This window comes from Ammodytes marinus (genome assembly GCF_949987685.1).
Source record: "Ammodytes marinus genome assembly, chromosome: 18".
Taxonomy (NCBI): domain Eukaryota; kingdom Metazoa; phylum Chordata; class Actinopteri; order Uranoscopiformes; family Ammodytidae; genus Ammodytes; species Ammodytes marinus.
Genome location: NC_137222.1, coordinates 24,716,762 through 24,738,940, shown reverse-complemented (window position 1 = coordinate 24,738,940; position 22,179 = coordinate 24,716,762). Strand labels below are relative to the sequence as shown.

The 22,179-nt window shown below is 41.6% G+C and overlaps 1 protein-coding gene across 1 annotated transcript in view; it reads left to right on the top strand.

Annotated features, from left to right (window-relative positions):
* Nucleotides 1–19,499, top strand: part of dennd1a (DENN/MADD domain containing 1A) — a 31,506-nt gene extending 12,007 nt beyond the window's left edge. The window contains exons 9-22 of the mRNA XM_080046188.1: nucleotides 120–230; nucleotides 1,613–1,713; nucleotides 3,467–3,512; nucleotides 3,656–3,757; nucleotides 4,854–4,979; nucleotides 6,463–6,564; nucleotides 7,433–7,520; nucleotides 7,860–7,900; nucleotides 8,390–8,461; nucleotides 8,552–8,608; nucleotides 9,405–9,533; nucleotides 9,920–9,984; nucleotides 14,799–15,045; nucleotides 17,394–19,499. Of these exons, the coding sequence (XP_079902314.1) occupies nucleotides 120–230; nucleotides 1,613–1,713; nucleotides 3,467–3,512; nucleotides 3,656–3,757; nucleotides 4,854–4,979; nucleotides 6,463–6,564; nucleotides 7,433–7,520; nucleotides 7,860–7,900; nucleotides 8,390–8,461; nucleotides 8,552–8,608; nucleotides 9,405–9,533; nucleotides 9,920–9,984; nucleotides 14,799–15,045; nucleotides 17,394–18,452 (2,346 nt within the window). The 3' untranslated portion in view covers nucleotides 18,453–19,499. The remainder of the gene's footprint in view (nucleotides 1–119; nucleotides 231–1,612; nucleotides 1,714–3,466; nucleotides 3,513–3,655; nucleotides 3,758–4,853; nucleotides 4,980–6,462; nucleotides 6,565–7,432; nucleotides 7,521–7,859; nucleotides 7,901–8,389; nucleotides 8,462–8,551; nucleotides 8,609–9,404; nucleotides 9,534–9,919; nucleotides 9,985–14,798; nucleotides 15,046–17,393) is intronic.
* The last annotated feature ends 2,680 nt before the right edge of the window (nucleotides 19,500–22,179 follow it).

Below are 22,179 nucleotides of genomic sequence, written 5' to 3'. Positions count from 1 at the left end.
TCATTTCTGTGCAAAATTGAGTTTTATGACTCTAAGCATTATTTCTATACTGGTCAGCTGGTCTTTACCATACAACTAACTCTTTTGTTTTTTTCTCTTGTTGTGTTTGACCCTTACAGAGAAACCTAACAGAGTACTTTGTAGCCGTAGATGTCAATAACATGCTTCACCTGTACGCTAGTATGCTTTATGAACGTCGTATCCTCATCTGCTGTAGCAAACTAAGCACTGTAAGTAGAGTCCACTTCCTCTTTCTTTCTCTTCTCTCTGCACTTTTTTGTTCAGTAATGATCAGTTATGTTAGAATCTAAAACAGCCTTTACCCCGGGACCTTTCTAAAAAAAATAAATGTTCCTTTTAAGATGACGTTTGATTGTAAAGTCAATGTATGGCCACCTAGTTGGATATCATGATACCATTCCCAGAGAGTACTTCTATTTGTCATGATAGCACAAAGTAATCAAAGCATATACACAAATCTTTCATTATTTTGTCAAATGTGGGTATTACAGTGCCTTATTGGCTATGCTGTTTTACTGTTCAGGCACTCAAATACAGGTACATTGTCATTAAGAAAAAATTAATCATTATAAATAATAATTATATTTATATATAAGTATAGTAAGGTATATCTATGGAACTAATTAATAATGTCACTGCAATAAATGTTAGAGAGACTGCTGTAAAGAAAGTCTCTGGTTTTCTTACAGTTATGTCAGTTATTGAAAGAAGCACACGTCAATGTACACAACATGACTGATTGGGAACACTTGCTTGTTACTGAAAACGTAATAACGTCAATGTGTACACCTCAAAGTTACCTAAACTGAACAGTACTGCTGACATAATATCAAAGTGGCACCATGACTGTGTAATGGTGTGAAAGAATATATGAAAATTTTTATTGACCCAATAACTGCCCATTGTATTTCTAGCCACCTCATTTGTAGCCTGCTAGTTCATTATTTTAATCCTGAATTGTACTTTAACCCATTTAGGCCTAAGGCCGCCTTAAAAAAAACCTCTAAAACGTGAGTTTAAAAAAAAATGCACAGAATGTCAACATTTACTGAATAATTTTTTCTCAGCCTCTGTAGCAGATAGACACATGAAATAAAACACAATTAAAAAGCTTAAACCCTTGGCCTTCACTGTAAAGCACTACTGTAGCTCTGCCCTTTAATTCATGAAGATAAAAAAAATCAACAGAAACATGACAAATTATTACATTTCTTAGCCTCTGTAGCAGATGAAGACATTTAATAAAAAAAACATTTGAAACCTTTAACCCTTTTCTTTAACTGTGAATTATCTTATATTTTGCCCTATAGGTTTCATTGACAATAATTCTGTGTTCAGTCTATTTGTCGCTCCCCCTGCTATGGTCGGCCGTCAACTTTATTTGCAGTACACTTGTATTTTAGCGAATCACATTGCATTTTATGGGTCATGTGTCTTTTGACATCTGATTGATGCGATGGTCTGAAAGGTAAAAACATGCATACGCTGCATAAGGCCTTAATGGGTTAAAGTGACATAACAGTTGATATAACTGCATACAGAGCAGCCATGTGTCATGATGATGTATCTTGATGTTTGTCTTGGACCACAGTTAACAGCATGTATCCACGGGTCTGCAGCCATGTTATATCCAATGCACTGGCAACATGTTTACATCCCTGTCCTGCCTCAACATCTACTAGACTACTGCTGGTGAGTTGGCTGGCCTTCATCCACACCCCAAACCTCACATGGTGAACAAAGTGGGTTACCTTCCACACCTTCTGGAAGTGGATTGTGCTGCTTATGCCTTATGTTTGTTTAACGCTAGTTAAGCAAGTTACATTACAATGCATCTGCCAAAACATTATACATCACGTAGAGTTTAGAGAGTGCTGACCAAATGGTATGAAATGTGATTGATGGTATTAAAGCGGATACGAGTAACATTTAAATATCTTTTAAACAACCTCATGTTTCCTCTGATAATCATAAATTACCTTTAACAGCAAACGAGACCATCAGTGCAAAGAAAGACGTTTTTATATAGTTTTTATTACTGCTTTTGGTCTGGTCGCACACCCAGTCCGATTTTCGGTTCGCTCGTGCAGGCTCTATGGTCACATATCCGTATTGGTTGCAGATTTCAGTGTGGCGCTGCAACGCGATTTGAGAAGCCTATCCCTCCAGGTGAGGGAAGGGGAGCGGGAGCCTTGTTTGAGACAGTTATTTGTCGTCATAAATGACTGATAACGGGGCTGAACCATCAAAGAAAAAAAAGAGAATGCAATGAAGAAAAGCGAAAAGGGAGAGTGAGTGATAGGCGGGCGGGAGGACGTTGCCAAGCAACGTGTATACAATTTCACGAGAGCGAAACTAGACTGCTAAATGAATGAGCGGTTGGTACTAACACAAAGTTTGCTTTGCTTCACCATCATCAGATAACCATTATCTGAAATAGTCATTATTTACATCAACAACACAAACACATTACCTCATCGTGATCCATAGTCTACTAACTGCCGTCTCTCATTCATTCGCTTTCTGTGAGGACACAGCTCCGTGAGAGAGAGAGTAGTTAGGTGACGCTGCTGAATCAACTCATTGCAAGCAGGTGTGTGTAGCCTACTGACTGGCATTAGTTGATGCAGTGTCAAAACCACTCTCACGGAGCCGAAAAGAGTCCTCACACTTTCAACACACGAACATGCACTATATTGCGCCCTTCTCAGTCCACGCTCACGCGCCTGGCACGAGCATTTGCGACAGCGGGCGTCGTAAAAATACTACCGCTTTTGTCCAAAGGGGACGCCAACGTGCCATCTTACTCGTAGTGCCTTTAACTTGAAATGTTTAGATCAAGTCTTATTTATACCTTCTGTGCCTGATTCTTAGCCAGATGTTTTTTATAAACTGTTAACTTAAGAGGAAGCTGTTTTATTTTTTCTATTACTGACTATTTTAAATAGAGAGAAAAAAAAGAAAAAATGCACCTGTTGTTGGATTATATGGAGAAAAAAAACTCCATCAGACTTCCACTGCTAGCAGCACTTACCCTAGCTACAGCATCTAGGAAGCTCATCAGCTCAAGAATGGTGTCAGTTTCTAGTCAAACTCAAATGAATGAACCATTGCTCATTGGTTTATCCATCCATTTAATACCACTTATCCAATTCATTAATAATCCATTGATGAATTGTGTTATAAACCGTTGAGAAGTACTGAAACATATTTGATGTAATAATACATTTTTTTTAGGACTTATCTGGATTTTCCATCATACTTTTATACTTGGGCCAGTATGGTAGTTAGGACTTGGGGGCATTTGAAGAAGAAATCTATGCTATAACATACTCCGACCGGGGCAAAGCTTGTAATACTTAGGCCGCCGACAACTGATTTGTTTAAATTCATTAACCCAGCTATTATCTTAAACTTTGTAACTATAAATGTCTCTTTTTTTCAGTGCCCCAATGCCCTACCTCATCGGAGTCCATTCCAGCCTGATGGAGGTAAGTGTCTACAGCTGAAAACCAGCTCATTTAAGATTTCAAAAACAAAGAATGCAGTGAACTCTTCTGCCCAGCTTTGAAATGCTCTGGTTTCCTCCTGCCTCTAGTTGACTGTGTTGGTATTCTCTCTGTGTTGCTTGTAGAAGGTTCGAGGGATGGCTCTGGATGATGTGGTGCTCCTGAATGTGGACACTAACACCCTGGAAACCCCCTACGATGACCTCCAAAGCCTGCCAAACGATGTGGTGAGGAACTGCCGTACACTACACTTGTTTTAGGAAAACAGTCGGAATTTTTTAACTTAAAGGTGCATAATGCAGTTTCAGATGAGGTGGATTTATTTACATTTGAATAACCTGCTGTTAGTTAACAAAACATATTTGCTATCCATGTAAATCTTAGTATTGTTTCATTATATTCCTAATAAATCAATAAAAAATTATTTTGAGGCACTTGGAAACCGAACTTACGGCTAGAATATGGTTGTCAACAAAACTGTGGGCCGTGCTGCTGTGAACTAGCCTGGTCCAACCAGACCATCGTACTTCATTTCATTTGTACAGAAGGTCTGGAAGTGCTGTAATTGGCAAACGTTCACTCACTTGGAGGCGGGTGTCTGTTGAAGTTTAAAACTATTGGATCTGCCCAGTGCCACTCTGGATTAGCCAACCAATCGCATCACGTTTGGTCGTCACGTGTGTCATGCGCCGGCTTTTGACGGTGCGTTCCAGTTAGACAGGGAACTCGGAAATTTCCGACTTCACTACATATTGTAGTCTATGAATCTACCGGTACCTGGCAACAGTAACTTGTTAGAGCCTAACGTTTAGTTATTTGGACGAGAAAGGTTTTAGGCGTCCATACTTTCGCGAGCAGATGCACTGGAACACAGACAGGTCAGAACTTGGAACTACCAAGTCGTAAATCTCCTTCTTCCGAGTATAAAGGAACGCAGCATTCAACTGAAACTGGAGCGCGACTTCGACGTCATCATTCTCAGCCACTCGCTCTGTTCGCTGATTGGACGGCTGTAGATTCTCCGGAGAATCTGGGAAATGCGCTGTACACCCAGACTGACTACTGAAGGGAAAATGAAATTTGGCCGGAAGTAGGCGGGCGGAGCCAGGCTAGCTGTGAACAACAACAGTGAAAATTTCAGGAAGCCTTCTAAACTTTAAACAGTGTTTCGTGAGGAACATTGTATTCATTAAGTTGAGAATATACCCTAGAGAGTGTTCACTTTTCTGACTCAACCAAAGTTACATAGTGCACCTTTTACTATGGATGTAAATATTGAGCGACAACATTGTGTTCCAATGAGTGTGCCTTAATGTCACTCAGGTCTCATCTCTGAAAAGTCGACTGAAGAAGGTTTCAACAACGACAGGTGACGGTGTGGCGCGGGCCTTCCTCAAGACCCAGGGGGCTCTGTTCGGCAGCTATAGGAACGCTCTGCAGTTTGAGCCGGTCAGTATGTACTGTACACCACACACACCAGGGAACTCAATAGCAATGCTTAGAATCATAATGGTGGAACTGAACACAAACATGAGCATTCCCCATCCTCCTCCAATGAATATTGACACCTTCATCTTAACAAGTAGAAAGGTCATGACTGAATGTCAAATGTTGAATGTGATTTCCTCTAACATCATGTGAACGGACAGAAGGTTTACGTGACGTGAGAGGAAATCGATGTATTGTGTTAGTCGGACTAAAATTGTGCTAAATCGATTTCTCAAAGATGAGCTTTCTGTGAACAGCACATATGAAATGTACACTGCTGTGAGGTTATCCATACCGCTGCTCCACATGCAACCAATTTGCTGCTCGCTTACTGTTAGCCGCTCGCTAACTGTTAGCGGCTTCCTAACTAGTAGCTGCTCGCTAACCGTAAGTTACTTCCTAACTAGTAGCCGTTTGCTAACCGTTAACTGCTTCCTAACTAGTAGCCGCTCGTTACCCGTTGCTTGCTTCCTAACTAGTAGCTGCTCGCTAACCGTAAGCTACTTCCGAACTATTAGCCGCTCACTAACCGTAAGCTGCTTCCTAACTAGTAGCCGCTCGCTAACCTTTAGCTGCTTCCTAACTAGTAGCCGCTCGCTAACCATTAACTGCTTCCTAACTATTAGCCGCTCTCTAACCGTAAGTCACTTCCTAACTAGAAGCCGCTCGCTAACCGTAAGCTACTTCCTAACTAGTAGCCGCTCACTAACCGTAAGCTACTTCCTAACTATTAGCCGCTCGCTAACCGTTAGCTGCTTCCTAACTATTAGCCACTCGCAAACCGTTAACTGCTTCCTAACTATTAGCCGCTCGCTAACCGTAAGCTTCTTCCTAACTAGAAGTCGCTCGTTAACCGTAAGCTTCTTCCTAGCTAGTAGCCGTTTGCTAACCTTTAGCTGCTTCCTAAATAGTAGCCACTCGCTAACCGTAAACTACTTCCTAACTAGTAGCCACTCGCTAGCCGTAAGCTACTTCCTAACTATAATCCGCTCGCTAATAGTTAGCTGCTTCCTAACTATTAGCCGCTCGCTAACCGTTAGCTGCTTCCTAACTAGTAGCCACTCACTAGCCGTAAGCCACTTCCTAACTATTAGCCGCTCGCAAACCGTTAGCTACTTCCTAACTAGTAGCCGCTCGCTAACCATAAGCTACTTCCTAACTATAAGCCGCTCGCTAATCGTTAGCTACTTCCTAACTAGCAGCCGCTCCTGAAGTAATAGGTCACCTGAAAAAAGGGTCCAAGACTAACAAGCTGAAAGGTCAATAAATAGATTCTCCTCCCGGGCTTCTTACTGTACAACAAGGACATCAGTCTAATTAAATAGCCGAGTCGAGCTATGACTGAATATCCACTGTACTGTGTATGTTAATATCCTGTACATTAACAAGAATGATGTGTGTTGTACAGCGCTGTAATAGTTTGTTTGTCTTCCTGCATGTGTAGGGAGAGCCAATAACATTTAATGAGGAAACCTTTATCAACCATCGTTCCAGTGCCATGAGACAATTCCTCCTGAATGCTATCCAGCTGCAGCTATTCAAACAGGTACACACACACACTTACACACACACACACACACACACACACACACACACACACACACTTACACACACACACACACACACACACACTTACACACACACACACACACACACACACACACCCTTAGAAAAATAATCATATTAAGCTATTACTGGGGGGAAATGGGAAAGGGAAAACTTCCGACACTTATGCACGCACATGTGATTACGTGTCCATTCCAGGCCTGGGACCAGGATGGAATGACTGAGGGAGCAGTTGAAAATTCTAAGGGGACGATCTTTTTTTCTTATATGAAATAAACTGAATCTACCCATGCATTGTCCCCATACAAAGGCTTACAATAATACACACAAGGCACACGTTTCAAAAATAAGACTGCAGCAGGTAAACCTTGGTCATACCAAATTCCCAAATAAAATGGGGTTCTAGGTGACCTCCCCCAGAAAAAATGTAGCTTTCATTTAATCTCTGCAGCTCTCTGCCCAGGTGAGGCACTCCTCAAAGCATCTTTTCTTCTATGCTCCAAGTCTATTTTTCCGACAATATACACACTATCTATTCACCAACCTGCACACACATGATAAACAGGGCTGTCTTTTTTGAATCACGGATAAAGATATTCAATGGTATGGGGCTAATCATCATAATTTTATTTATTTATTTTAATGGATATGGTGCTAATACCACCCCGGGTCCGGTGCATACACATAAACAGTGTGCTAGTGCAGTCTCGGAACACACACACACACACACACACACACACACACACACACACACACACACACACACACACACACACACACACACACAGACACACAGAAATGTTTGCTCTTCCTTTTACACTCTACCTGGTGTTGTTGTTCCACTACAGTTCATTGATGGCCGTTTGGACCTGTTGAACGCAGGAGAAGGTTTCAGTGACATCTTTGAGGAGGAAATGAACATGGGAGAATATGCAGGTGAGTCAGCAGTAATGTGTTACTGACGGGATAAACGAGATCCTGTTTTCTCTTCACTTCAGCTTGCTATTACTGGCCTTAGTTAATACAAACGTTGTGGTCCTGGTTACACAGCTTTGCTCTTCTTATAAAGTTGTGAACAGTCTTCCATATTTATTAGGAGGTCACATGGCCTGACACCACCACAGGTATTACAGATTTAAAAGGCCATCTTTGATAGAAGTGACCAAGAGGAACTCTGAAATGTTTCTGAATTCCGTAGACCTTCTCAGCTAGTACGCAGCATGCCCACAACGTGATGCTGTTGACTTTTTGATTGTTCTGACCTTCCCCATACAGGCAGTGACAGGATCTACCATCAGTGGCTGTTCACCGTGAAGGTGAGCCAGTCTCTATGTTATGACACAGACAGACAGCATGTTACCCCTAAAGAAAACATTACGTACATTAATAGCATTCCTGTCATTTGTTGCTAAGAGCTAGATTTGATAAAATATTTACTTTCCTATTGACTAAAATGGGAGTCTCATTGACACATCTCTGGCTTAGTGTACAGCTGCTGATTTGTATTGCGTGGAATGGACATTCCTCAGTCAGTGCAAATCCTCCTCCTTTTAATTCTTGATCAGTGGGTAAAGCCTTTCAGTATGTCTAACTACAATGTCCTCCATCAGGACACCTCACTCTCAGCTTTACTTCTGGGAAGCCTCTAAGGATCATTCAGATATTTGTAGTTCATCCTGGTTGTTTTGCATGCACTCATGCTCTCGTATATTATGTCCATTTGTTGTTTGAGAGAAAACCTCCCTAATAGAAGATGACTGAATGTTATTATTAGCGTCACTCAAAGTGTAAATGTTTACTGACAGAAAGGAGGCGGGGCTATCTTCAACACAGTGAAGACCAAAGCCAACCCAGCCATGAAGACCGCTTACAAGTTTGTAAGTACAGCTTCTGTTGGAATTGAAAAAGATACATTTTGTTAGAAATGACAATGGCAATGATCTGGCTTTGGTTATGCTTGTTGACAGGCTAAAGACCATGCAAAAATGCGCATCAAGGAAGTCAAGAGCCGGCTTAAGCAGAAGGTATGTAGTGCCACGCTGCTGACAAACCATGGATCATCTTGTGTTAAGTTTAAATCTTAAGCTACAGCAGCAAAGGTGTGGACAGTTTAACACGTTCCTGACTTACCTTAAAGCTGCACTATGTAACTCCGGGTGTGTTAGAGAAGTCAGTGTTTCCCCTAGAATTTTTTTTAGGCCCGGTGGTAAGAGCTGATGAAGAGTATGCGCGCCGCGTGCGTATCAAATTTCTAGAAGAAATTGACCAAAACGAACCCCATTTGGGATGAGCCTCTTTTGACAGCCCGTTAAGAATGAGGGCATAGGGTTATGCTTTCACATTCAGTACGTTTGCACATGTGGTGTTTCTCACAGGATTCATTTGCGCAGACGCGCGCAAATGATTATTACGGAATGAATGAAAGATTGATTTAAAAAAATTTAAAAAAAAATTTAAGTCAGGCTGCTGTTGGCCTGGCGGGGGGTCTCGTTGGCCTGGCAGCCCCGCCAGGCCTGTATAATGGTAGGGGAAACACTGGAAGTGAAAATTTTCTAAGGTGTATCCTCATAAATGAATAAACACACTTTCCTCACAGGAAAATGTGATCCCTTGAACACTGTTTGAAGTAAAAATTCTTTGTACTAGATGCTGAGACACATTGAGTTACTGTTTTGCTGTTGTTGTTTACGACAGCATCAGCTGTTCCATAAAAGAAGCTCAAAAAAGTGAGGCTTAAAGTCAAACACCTGACTCTCCTCCCCCCCCCCCCACACACACACACCCACCCCCCCTTCTCACCTCCCATGTCTGCCTCTACAGGAGCAGACAGAGAATGGCTTCTCCAGCACAGGCTCAGCTGTCATCGATGACGAAGGCTCAACAGGCTTTAACAGGATGGAGGGGCCAGCCCTGGACCACAACAACCCAATCACAGTGCACTTTGGACAGGTGGGCAGAACGGAGTGGCACTGTATGAATGAACTGCTTCAACAAGGGTCGGCCTACAAGACCATATACTGTATTACCATGAGATGACCTGAATTCATCAATACTATCTATAATGCTGTTCATTTGAACTACAGTCGACAGAACAAAGGGCTTTTCTATAAAGGAAGCTCAAAAAAGCTTACTTATGCATTAGCACTTTGTATTTATTTATTGTATTGTAATTTTTATCCTGTGTCCTTCCACTGCTGCTGGGCTGTTTCCAACAAACATTTCTCCTACGGGGGATTAATAAAGTCTTATCTTATCTTAAACTCAGCCCCAGTGTGGGTGGAGTTTTTCCCAGCATGCCTTGAAACTTTGTGTTTTTCATATTTTTGCTTCCACAGGCTCGACCCCCAATGTTGTTGAAAAGACCAAACAGCAACGTGAGTCTGGAAAGCAGTGTTTCAGAGTAAGTAATGTGTATTTCACTTGAGCGTTTAACTCATAAGTCCTCCAACTTGCAATGTAATGTTCAAAGCTTCATACAGGATTGTTTTTGTATGCTTCCAATCAGTTTTATGGATGGCATTAGACTTTAGGGTCTTCGCTTGGGAACCATAGAGTGGACTAGTAGAGGCCCCAGTTTGCTAAGACCATCCCGAGCTCATTTTCAAAGAAAGTCTCAAATTGAAGCTTTAGTTTGATAACCCTAAACCAAATCTAAAAATTTAAATTCCTTGTTCTCACATACAGTCCCGGACAAAAGTCTTATTATCCATCCAAGTCGCTTATCCATTTTGTAGAAACAACAGCTTATAACCTGACTTTCAATAAATCCATTGTTTTTAGAAATGGCTCATATGAAAGCTAAAACCCTCCCAAATTATTTTTGATATTCTAAAATAAATTAGCTTCATTGAAGAAATATTGATCATTTAATGAACACAGAAAGGTCAGATGTTGGCAGGACAAAAGTTGTCGCCTACAGAGAGTATTATGAAAATTTAACAAATCATTTACTTCAAATACAAAAATATGTTGCACAACATCAATGAATTAAGTAGTGTTGCTGTGAGATCCATATTTAATATTTTGTATGACTTCCATGAGCTTGAAGGACTGCATCCATGCGGTTTGACAATGATTCATACAATGTATTGATGAAGTCATCAGGAATAGCAAAGAAAGCAGTCTTACATGCCTCCCAGAGCTCATCAAGATTATTTGGTTTGGTCTTCCATGCTTCCTCTTTCATTCTACCCCAGACATGCTCAATGATGTTCATGTCTGGTGACTGGGCTGGCCAGTCCTGGAGCACCTTGATCTTCTTCACCTTGAGGAACTTTGATGTAGAGATGGAAGTATGCGATGGAGCACCATCCTGCTGCAAAATTTGACCCCTTTTTATAGTTGGGAATGTAAGAGGTAGCTAATACTTCCTGATATTTTAGGCTATTGATATTGCCTTCCACCCTGCAAATCTCTTGCACCCAGACCATGATTTTTCCGCCAACAAACTTGACTGTTTTCTGGGTGAATCTCGGATCCATGCGGGCTCCAGTAGGTCTCCTGCAATATTTGCGGCGGCTGTGATGTAGTTCAACCGAAAATTCATCTGAAAAATCCACCTTCTGCCACTTTTCCAGCGTCCATCCTTTTAGCAGGCTGTGAGCCTTGGCAAATGCCACACGTTTTTTTTTAATTGCGTTTTGTTTAGTGCTGGTTTCTAGGCACTGATGCGACCATTTCGAGACAGAATTCTACGAACTGTTCTGGTTGACACGGGGACTTGAGGTGACCAGGCCTGTTGGAGCTCTGCTGCAGTGGAAAAGGGACTGGCCTTGGATTTTCGAGCCAACAAACCGTCCTCCCGAGCAGTTGTCTTGCAGGGTCTGCCGTACCTGGGCTTGTCAAAAACATCTCCAGTCTCCAAATATTTTTTTTTATTCTTTGTACTAGATGCTGAGACACATTGAAGGTGTCAGCCACCTCAGCAGTGGCGCTGGTCTTCAGCCTCTTGATAATCAACGCTTTGGTGTCAGGGTGAATCTTAGGCATGTTGCAGTTGAGGTGAAGGTCTGGTGTGCTTGGGGTTGTTTTTATACACACCCAATACACACCCACTAATTGATTGATCAATTATTGATCACAGGTGAGGCTGTAATCTAGGATTGGGTGAGTCATGTGACAAGGTGACAAGACTTTTGTCCTTGCAAAAAGTGACTCAGTGGACTTTACCAAGCTATGAACGTTAGAATGCTTTTCAGCACTTTCATTTGGCACATTTATTTCAAAAGCTGTGGGGATTGAAATGAGCCATTTCTTGTAAAAACATAATGGATTAGACATATATTTGAGGGGCACTTAAGGTCAACTTGTACCCAAGCAACAAGACTTTTTTCCGGGACTGTATCAGAACAGAAGACTAAAATGCAGCTTGTTTGCTTGATGTAGACATTATTCACTACAGTTGAAAGATAATTGAGGCAGTTAATGAACAGTATGAACTCTGATGCAATTGTGTAGTGCTACCGTGGGACGGACAAGGTTAGCATCCTTTCAGGTTCCAAAGGATTCAAAGTTTTTGGGATTGATGTCAGCTATTACACAGATGTTGTCCAGTGGTTTGTTTGTTTGTACCATTGTTGTCTACTTTTACAACTAATTGCACAGCTACTAGAAACCATAGAACTAATCTAGTACAGTAATACATACTAACCCTGATACACTGTAAATCAAAATAAAAACTCATACTCCGTTACTAATCCTTTAAAGATGGAGTCAGCGATTCTGGAGAAAGCTTGTTGTCAAAATCACTTTTTGTCAAAATCAGTTAATATCTCCTCACGATCCGCTACTTGTCTGTACTGTGTGCGGCGCGCTCAAAATATAAATCCACTGTTAATACATGTCCTAGGCTCTGTAAACAGGCATGTTGCTATAGCTATCGTGGCATCCTTTGTTTATATTTACAGAGTCTAGGCTTTGTATTAACACTGGATTTTTTGGTTGCACGCTCACTAGGGGTGGGAATCTCTTGGCACCTCACGATTCGATTCCGATTCAGAGGTCAACGATTCGATTCAAAATCGATTATCAATTCATCTTGATGCAAAAAAAATTTTACGTGCATACCCATGTGTGATTTTCAAAAATATATTTATATACACATCTGAGTTTGCTAATCACATCCTACTTTTGTAATGATCATTAAATACAATCAACAGATGAATTGCCTTCTGTAATATTGTATTAGAGAAAAGGCTTTTCTTGTCACAAACATGACTTTCTATGACCAGTGCAATAATCAATGCAGCTTTCAACACAATATGGAAGTATGTAAAAACCAAACCGATTCAGTTTTATTTTCTTTCTGCTCTCGTAAAGTAAATCATGTTTCTATAGGATTTCTTTTCTATTATTTTCTATGTCATTTCAACACATTGTGCAAAAAGTATGGCTTGGAATTCAGCTCTCATACAAAAACGTAAACAGAAACAAAGCCGGTGCAGGTCATATGGGTTTGCTGCTCTCAGCCCTTTTGTCGCCACTTATAACAACTCGCACTTGTGTGGTGTGCATGCGCAGTGGTGCAGAAAATACTAGTATTTACGAATCTAATTACATTTTTTTTTTCGATTATTAACTTATCTGAATCGATTCGGAATCGTTCGAGAGAGAATCGCGATGCATCGGAGAATCGATTATTTTTCCCACTCCTAACGCTCACGCAGTATGGACAGCGGAATCGTGAAGGGATATTACCACCTTTTAACCTTCCTTCTCTTAATTTTCCCTTTTTTTCCTCACTACTTTGAATTGCCTTGATTAACCTGTCTGTCTTAATGAGCTGTGTGTGTGTGCTTGTCCTGGCCGTAGCTCTGTGCGTCCTACTCGTCACTACACTGTCTTTCTGTCGGAGGATTCGTCCGGCGACGAGCTCCAGTACGACCACGAGTCCATCTCTGGCTTGCCCGACAGCTTTCTCTTCTCCGTCCCTTTCGAGTGGTCGCCGCTGTATGCATCTCTTTGATTGGCTTTGCACTATTGACTTTTTTCAATTCATCTCTTTTCTTTTCTAATGGAATATATGTTTACATGTGCTTCAAAGATACAAGATTCAAGAGGTTTATTTGTCATATGCACATTAACAATTACAGCAGCAGTCATTGGTAATGACATTCTTAAGTCTCAGGCTCCTCTCAACAATGTGATATATAGAAGAAGAGAAAAACACAAGTGAAGAGAGCAACACCTGAGACACACATAAACACAAACAGTAGAGCAAGGACACAGTGCAGATAGAAGAGTAGAGATAAGGTGAGCCATATAAATATAAAGTAAATGTAGAATGCAAAATAAAATAAAAAGTAGGCGAAACACGGAAGATATTATTGTCCTTGTGTTGGGAAATCCTGGAATTAAGTTTGGACTAGGTAAAGAGTAGAATTTTTACTTAAGGCAAAGGTAGATAATGAATGGCTTGAAGTTTGATCATGCACATGTGTTTGATCGAGGTCGTTAACAGGCAAACATTTGCTTCAAAGAAATGCAGTTTGAAGAAAGCGGACATTCCGTCAGGTTATTTTAACCGTACATGGGTTCTAAATTGATTTTATAATAGCATAATTTGCTATATCATGCTTATGTATCAGTGTAACTTAAATCATAAGAGAAGATTTTTTTTTAAATTATTGTTGCCTTTATTCAGGTAGATGCTGCTACAGTGGAAAACATGTGTAGGGAGTTTGCTAACATTAACCACTGATGCCCTCTAACTTCATTACTTTCCCTCCCTCAGTTATGTCCCAATGTCCATTTTACAAGAGTAGAATTGTCTCAGCAGGGCAACATGAAACTTAACGTCAACCAATCACATGAAGAAAAAATCAACAAAACAACATATTGTGTGTGCAACTCAGCCCGAATCCCAACTGTTCCAGGGCCCAAAAGAGAACTATATATTAATTTTTACAATAGTAAAAATTATTTCTTAATTCCTAGATGCCATGAAGAAGTTCTGGATTCAAGGGATTTGTTGACGATAAGAAAAATAAAGACTATTTCAATCCTTATCCTCTTAACTACTCAAATATAAACCAGGGCTACAGAGATCGCCCATAAGCATGGTATAGATTGGAAGGGAATAAACCTTTAAACCTTTAGGTGCTTTCTTTATTTAAGATAATTGTCAAATGGTCCTTTTACGGGTTTGACCCATGTTGATCTAATGATATGTGAGGTAAAGAAATGAGCCCTAAGTCAAACCCTGTTGCCCTGCAGGCCTCAGCCGTACCGCTCCCTGAAAGAGGCTGAGTTGATGGAAGGGGACGACCCTGGTTTTGGGGCAGAGAGTCACACTGCCCCTCCCAGCCCCGTCACTGAGAAGTTCTCCAACCTCAAGCTGCTGGGGGATCTCTTCAGCTGCCACGACGAGCCCGACAGCCAGCCCATGCCCCTGGCTAAAAGTCTGGAGGACTTGAGGACTCCCAAAGACCACGAGGAGCTCAAAGAAAAGTTTACCTACCAGGTCAGATGTCCAAATCTTCTGCTGCCAAAACTTTTTTAAGTACCTCTTGTACAACTACCTTGTTGTTCCTAAAACATAAAGCATTCATTCCACACGTCCAGATCCACTTAAACCAGTTTGTATTGAACCAGTGCAACAATGTGGCCTTACAATCTGCTGTGGATATTCATGGTCATCAGAAGATCATTCCCAATGAACTTTGATGACCACCTAATCCTTTGAATGTATATATATTTATTTTTGTGATATCTGTATAGTATCGTCAGCTCCCAAAGAAAAGGCATGTTTTAAACGCAGTACGGCTAGTCACCCGGGATTGCTGGGTTTTGAATTTGAATTGAAGTTTCACATTAACTCAGCTGACAAATTCAGTCAAAATGATTTAATGCTAATGTGAGGTATTAAGACCAACCAGATGTTACACAGCAACTTGTATTTTCCCTTTTCATTGAACTACAGTATCTCACAAAAGTGAGTACACCCCTCATATTTCTTCAAATATTTCATTATATCTTTCCATGGGACAACACTGAAGAAATTACACTTTGATATAATGTAAAGTAGTCAGTGTACAGCTTATATAACAGTGTAAATTTACTGTCGCCTCAAAATAACTCGACACACAGCCATTAATGTCTAAACCGAAGGCAACAAAAGTGAGTACACCCCTAAGAAAAAAATTCCAAATTGGGCCCAAAGTGTCAATATTTTGTGTGGCCACCATTATTTTCCAGCACTACCTTAACCCTCTTGGGCATGGAGTTCACCAGAGCTTCACAGGTTCCCACTGGAATCCTCTTGCACTCATTCATGACAACATCACGGAGCTGGTCGATATTAGAGACCTTGCGCTCCTCCATCTCCCGTTTTAAGAACCCCCAAAGATGCTCGATAGGGTTTAGGTCTGGGGACATGCTTGGCCAGTCCATCACCTTTACCCTCAGCTTCTTTAGCAAGCCACTGGTCGTCTTGGAGGTGTGTTTGGGGTCGTTATCATGTTGCAATACTGCCCTGCAGCCCAGTTTAAGAAGGTTGAGTGCACGTTTTCAGCGTCATACCAAGAGGTTGGCTTTGGAAAATTGACGTATGAGTGCTGCCAGCATTGCTGCAGGGCTTGAAGGGGTGGGGGGGTCAACCTGTCAGTGCTCAGACCATACGCCACACTCTGCATCATACTGGTCTGCATGGCTGTCGTCCGAGAAGGAAGCCTCTTCTAAAGATGATGCAAAATAAAGCCCACAAATAGTTTGCTGAAGACAAGCAGACTACGGACATGGATCACTGCAACCATGTCCTGTGGTCTGATGAGACCAAGATAAACTTATTTGGTTCAGATGGTGTTAAGAGTGTGTGGTAGCAACCAGGTGAGGAGTACAAAGACAAGTGTGTATTGCCTATAGTCAAGCATGGTGGTTGGAGTGTCATGGTCTGGGGCTGCATGAGTGCTGCCAGCACTGGGGAGCTACAGTTCATTGAATACCAACATGTACTGTGCCATACTGAAGCAGAGCATGATCCCCTCCCTTCGTAAACTGGGCCGCAGGGCAGTACTGCAACATGATAACGACCCCAAACACACCTCCTAACGACCACTGGCTTGCTAAAGAAGCTGAGGGTAAAGGTTATGGACTGGCCAAGCATGTCCCCAGACCTAAACCCTATTGAGCATCTTTGGGGCTTCTTAAAACAGGAGATGGAGGAGCGCAAGGTCTCCAGTATCCACCAGCTCCGTGATGTTGTCATGAATGAGGGGAAGAGGATTCCAGTGGCAACCTGTGAAGCTCTGGTGAACACCATGCCCATGAGGGTTAAGGTAGTGCTGGAAAATAATGGTGGCCACACAAAATATTGACACTTTGGGCCCAATTTGGACATTTTAACTCAGGGGTGTACTCACTTTTGTAACCGGCAGTTTAGACATTAATGGCTGTGTGTCGAGTTATTTTGAGGGGACAGTAAATTTACACTGTTATATAAGCTGTACACACGCTACTTTACATTGTATCAAAGTGTCATTTATTCAGTGTTGTCCCATGAAAAGATATAAGGAAATATTTGAAGAAATGTGAGGGGTGTACTCACTTTTGTGAGATACTGTATGTGGAATATCGCAATATATTGCAATATGCATTGTATCCTGATCTATCTTATGGTGAGCCATGTATCGTATGGTGAAGTCCTTGCCAATACCCAGCCCTACCCTGGAATGTAGGGGAAAAAAACACCTAATGCTACCCTTGCATGAAGAACAAGTAACTATTTGTCTATACTGTCAGTTTAAGGTGCAAGTACTGGGCTGACTGTGGAAAAAAACTAAAATTTTCTCAAATGATTTCTTGTGTTTGCAGCGGATGGACCTGAGTGTGGGCGAACACTCTCGGACGCTTCCGGGTCTTCGGCTGGCCAACCCTTACAACAAGCTGTGGGGTGTGGGGCAGGATGAAAGCAAAGCCTTGCCCGTGTCTGTGGCCCCTCCCTGCAGCAGCAGACCCCCTTTTGTCCAGCTTCCTGTGCAGAGAGACAGCCACTCTCCCAGCCGTGAATGCTCCTTGCAGGGCCCTGACCCTTTGGACCCATCCACCCCAGGAAACATCACCATCCCCCGGCCCCACGGCAGGAAGACCCCTGAGCTGGCTGCTGTCCTGGCCCCTCCTCTGGCCCAGGCGCGCTCTAAAGCAGCGTTTGAAGGAGGGGGGGCTTCATCGGGCGGGCAAGAGTTTCGCCAAGCCCTGACCATGAGCACAGAGGGGGACTTGCTGCTGATGCCCACTAATACCTCCGACGATGATAGCCTGGATCTGTTGAGCCTTTTGGACCCTCTCAACAGCTCGACCACTTCCCTTTCAATGAGCGACGGAGTAGATATGGGTGTGTCCTCCTCACCTTCCTGCAAACCCACCCTACCGCCCAGGTCTTACCCACAAGGCCTGCCTCCTTTCCCGCTGCATCCTCACCTATCGCTCAACCCTTTTGCCCATTCTCTGCAGCACACCTCCCCTCAGATGCATTACCCGTCATCGACTGTAAGTGCTAACCCCTTCAATGCCGTGTACGGGCCCCCTCCGTACTTACACACTCCACCACACCATCCACAGTCCTTTTCCACACTACCGGGGCTCTATAGACAGCGCTCGCCGGGCAGTTCCACTCTGCCCCCCAGCTACGGAGCCTTCCCCCCCTCCGCCCTGCCTCAATCCTCTGCCAGCAACCACGCTCTGTCCAGCCTGGCGGACGCCTCGCCTGGCCCCAGTACGGCCGCAAACACGCCGTTAAAGCCATTTGGTGCTGAGAGACTGAGCCACACCAATCAGGATCCTTTTAGTGATCTGCTGACTATGGCCAAGCCGGCTACGCCCCAGAAAAAGAAGGCGGAGGACCTTCGGAGGAGGTGGGAGACATTTGACTGAAAAGCTGTGAATATGTACTGAGGTGCTCCTCTTCGTCACTGGCCACACACTTCCTTCACTACTGCTGTGTATCAGCACCTTCTGTTACAGTTAAACGCTTGTTGTTAAAATCACTTTTTGGCAAAAATCAGTTCATACCTCCTCACAGGATTTTCACTGATTTCAGTGCATGCACAGTACAGATAGGTAGTGGATCGTGAGGAGATATTCACTGATTTTGAGAAAGTGATTTTGTCAACAAGCATTCTCCAGAATCGCTGACTCCACATAAATATGTACAGCATTATTTTGAATGCACTGTACTCTGTTTATGCAACTCACAGTCATAGTAGAATAGTAACTCTTTCTGCTATTATTTAAGACATCTAAAGGAATTCTTCTTCAGAATTCTATATCAACTTTTCTAATCTTTTCCAAAATAAAAGATTTTGTTTGTATATGCATTTTGTAGAATTCTGAAGGGATGAAACAAAGAGTAGATGACAGTATCTGTGGCTTTCTGCCAGTTGTTTAACCTTATATCATTTCAAAACATATATCAGTGATTCTTGAGAAGTGGGACAAAACGGGGTGCAATGTTGAAACAATACAAACCCTATGTTTCGGCAAATTAAATTACGTGTATGTATCCAACATATACTAAGCTACTGAGCTTTGACACAACCTCCCAGCTTTTGTCTCTTTTACCGTCATTGGCCTATCACCACCGTCAGATGTCAACTCCGTCAGATTTCCTGTCTGACGGTGTTGACATATTTAATGTTTCTTAAACATAACAAATGGAATTTATCTAGAAGCCATTTGGTTTTTATGTTGATGTTAGGTGCTAGTATGAACTACTTCAGGAAAATAAAATTATCAAAAAATTTCAAATAACTTCTTGAGAAATTGTAAGTCGGTGTTGACATATCATGGTTGTGACGCAGGACTTTCAAGATTTGGAATGTAAAATATTCTAGAACTACAACACTTATCAGAGCCTGTCTGACTCTAATGTACTCGACAAGATATTCGTAGAATTCGACAAGAGGTCCTTCAAAGTGACAGCTGCCCCTTATTTCGCCTGATTTTATTACATTTTAGATAATGAAATGTCTGACGGTGTTGACTTACAGTTAAGTGGTCCCACCACTTAGAATCCTTATAAAACATGAATGTGTTGTAGGGAAACTGTTTTTATTGATATGAGAGATGATTTAGTGTTGCTTTTGATGTAAAAAGCTCTTTTTAATAATTAAAGTAAATTTTTAATAGGTTTTATTGCATATGAAAAATGTAAACTTTATCTGAGGACACACTGTTTTGGACATCGTGAGAAGATAACAAGTGTCATATATTTGACATAATAATGATGAAATTACATTTAGGGGGATAATTGTGCTCCAGACATTCTATTCTTAATCCCTAATAACATCTACAATTTTAAATATTTTTAGTTTTAAACATAACAGCTGTTACATATGGAAGACGGCCTTTTGTCCCGGTTCTCAAGAATCCCTGATGTAACATTTTGAAGGGGCAGTAAATACAACACATTCATTTATTAACCTTAATATTAAGGGAACAGCCTAATTAAAGGTGCACTATGTAACTTTGGGTGTGTCAGAGAAGTGAACATTTTTCAAAGGTGTTTTCTCATAACTGAATAAACAAACCTTCCTCACAGGAAATTCAGAACCCCGGAACACTTTCAAGTTAGAAATCGTCCTGAAAAGTCACTGTTTCACTGTTGTTATTTACAAATTGCAACACCAGAAGTAGACATTTTCAAAGAGATGGGGGGGTGTCTGCAGCTCTTATGAACACATAACTATAATTATTTATAATTATAACTACATTGCGGTATATTCTGTGTGTAACCTAATAACCATAGAAAGCATCTCAACTCATCAGGTGACACCAAATAGCCTACTACAGCTATAATCCTTAAGAGTTTCATTATACCATAAATGGTTGGGAGTTTTTAAGCTATAGCCTTTGAATGAACTCGCATTATCATTACATTTACGTCTTTTTCATTGTTATTTTCTATCTGCCTGTCCTGTGCAGGATGCAAATGGTTTATCTGCATTAAAAGGGATTCACAGAAAAACTATATACCTGCATCTACTGGACATAAAGCATAAAGGACAAGACTGGATAATAAGAAGTTTTACAAGGTCCAATGTCCCTGTTAACTGACTTGCTTCATTAAAACAAGGAGACACAATGCATCCTCTCCACCCACACTTTGTTTAGATACAAACGGATACAACACATACAGTAAGTTACTCAAGATGTATGTTCTGCCCCCAGTGGTTATTACAGGTGTTACTTCACACTCAACCAGGACTGAAATCTTACAGATAAGCTTTTTTTTCTCATTCAAAAACACTCTTTATAAGCAATCATGCATCTACTGTACAATGAAGGCCTTTTTATTGTCACTATTGTGGCTTCTGTTCTAATCAAATGACGTGATTTTCTTTACTACTCTTGTGTGGAGTACAGGTGTACAAATGCATCAGAGATGATGTATAATTTACTGTGACAGAAGGTCCTGATCTGCACACACACACACACACACACACACACACCTGACCAGTGACCAACAGGAGTGTGTATGTCTGGTGAACAGAAGAAGAATGTGGAATTGTCCCATCAGGCCTCAACACTTGATCTCACCTGTACCTGTCTGTCTGAATGTGTTTTTGTTGTTGTTGTGTGTATCCTTTTAAAGTCTCATTCTACCCAGGAAATCAAAGCAGGCCTTGCTTCAAAATGTTTGGATGCCAACAGTCCCCCTTGCCACTCACTCACCAAGAAATTGCTTCCACATTAGCATAGCGCTCAGTATAGATATGTGAATAGTACGCAGTATTTTTCCTGTCACACTCACGCCAGAGTTTGTCTTGATGACGTCAACCTCTACACTTAGCTTGTGTTATTACTAGTAGCCAGACTGCTTTAGCTGAAGAACATCCTAATGGTGTTATGGTACTGTAGAGTGTGGTGCATCTCAATCATGCAGTCAGTCCAGCTATGTTTTGGTAGCTTCATGCTTTTTTTTTATTTTATTTTTTTGGCCTTGATGAATCCCATGACCTGTGAAATGTGTTGCTTCCTACTGTTTTTTTAAAAAGAGACGTTTTTAAGAAAAGCTGCCAGCCTACAATAGATTGTAATGTTCCCCAGCACTATTTAAAACCTTTCTGTCTCATTATATATCCTTTTAAGGTCTTTTAAGGTCTTTTTTTTGCCAACTCTGCTACTGATATATGCACTATCGTTTTCCTTCTGTTGGTCTTTGCCTATAGTCAAGTATAACTGTTTGTTGAACGGCCGTAATTGGCTAATGAGTTACAGGTTACTGCTTACACACATCGTGATGTGAAGTGTGTATTTAAGAGCAGAGAATAATGGCTCTCACAATTTAGCCACAGTTTTTTTTATTTGTGTTGTTGTTCTCCAACAACAGAAACAGTTTGTGTGTTACGCGCCATCAGCCAAAAACTGATTTCCAGGTTACCTTGGAACGTTCATGTGTGAATGCCAAAAAGTCCTAACTCTTTGTGTGTGTGTGTGTGTGTGTGTGTGTGTGTGTGTGTGTGTGTGTGTGTGTGTGTGTGTGTGTGTGTGTGTGTGTGTGTGTGTGTGTGTGTGTGTGTGTGTGTGTGTGTGTGTGTGTGTGTGTGTGTGTGTGTGTGTGTGTGTGTGTGTGTGTGTGTGTGTGTGTGTGTGTGTGTGT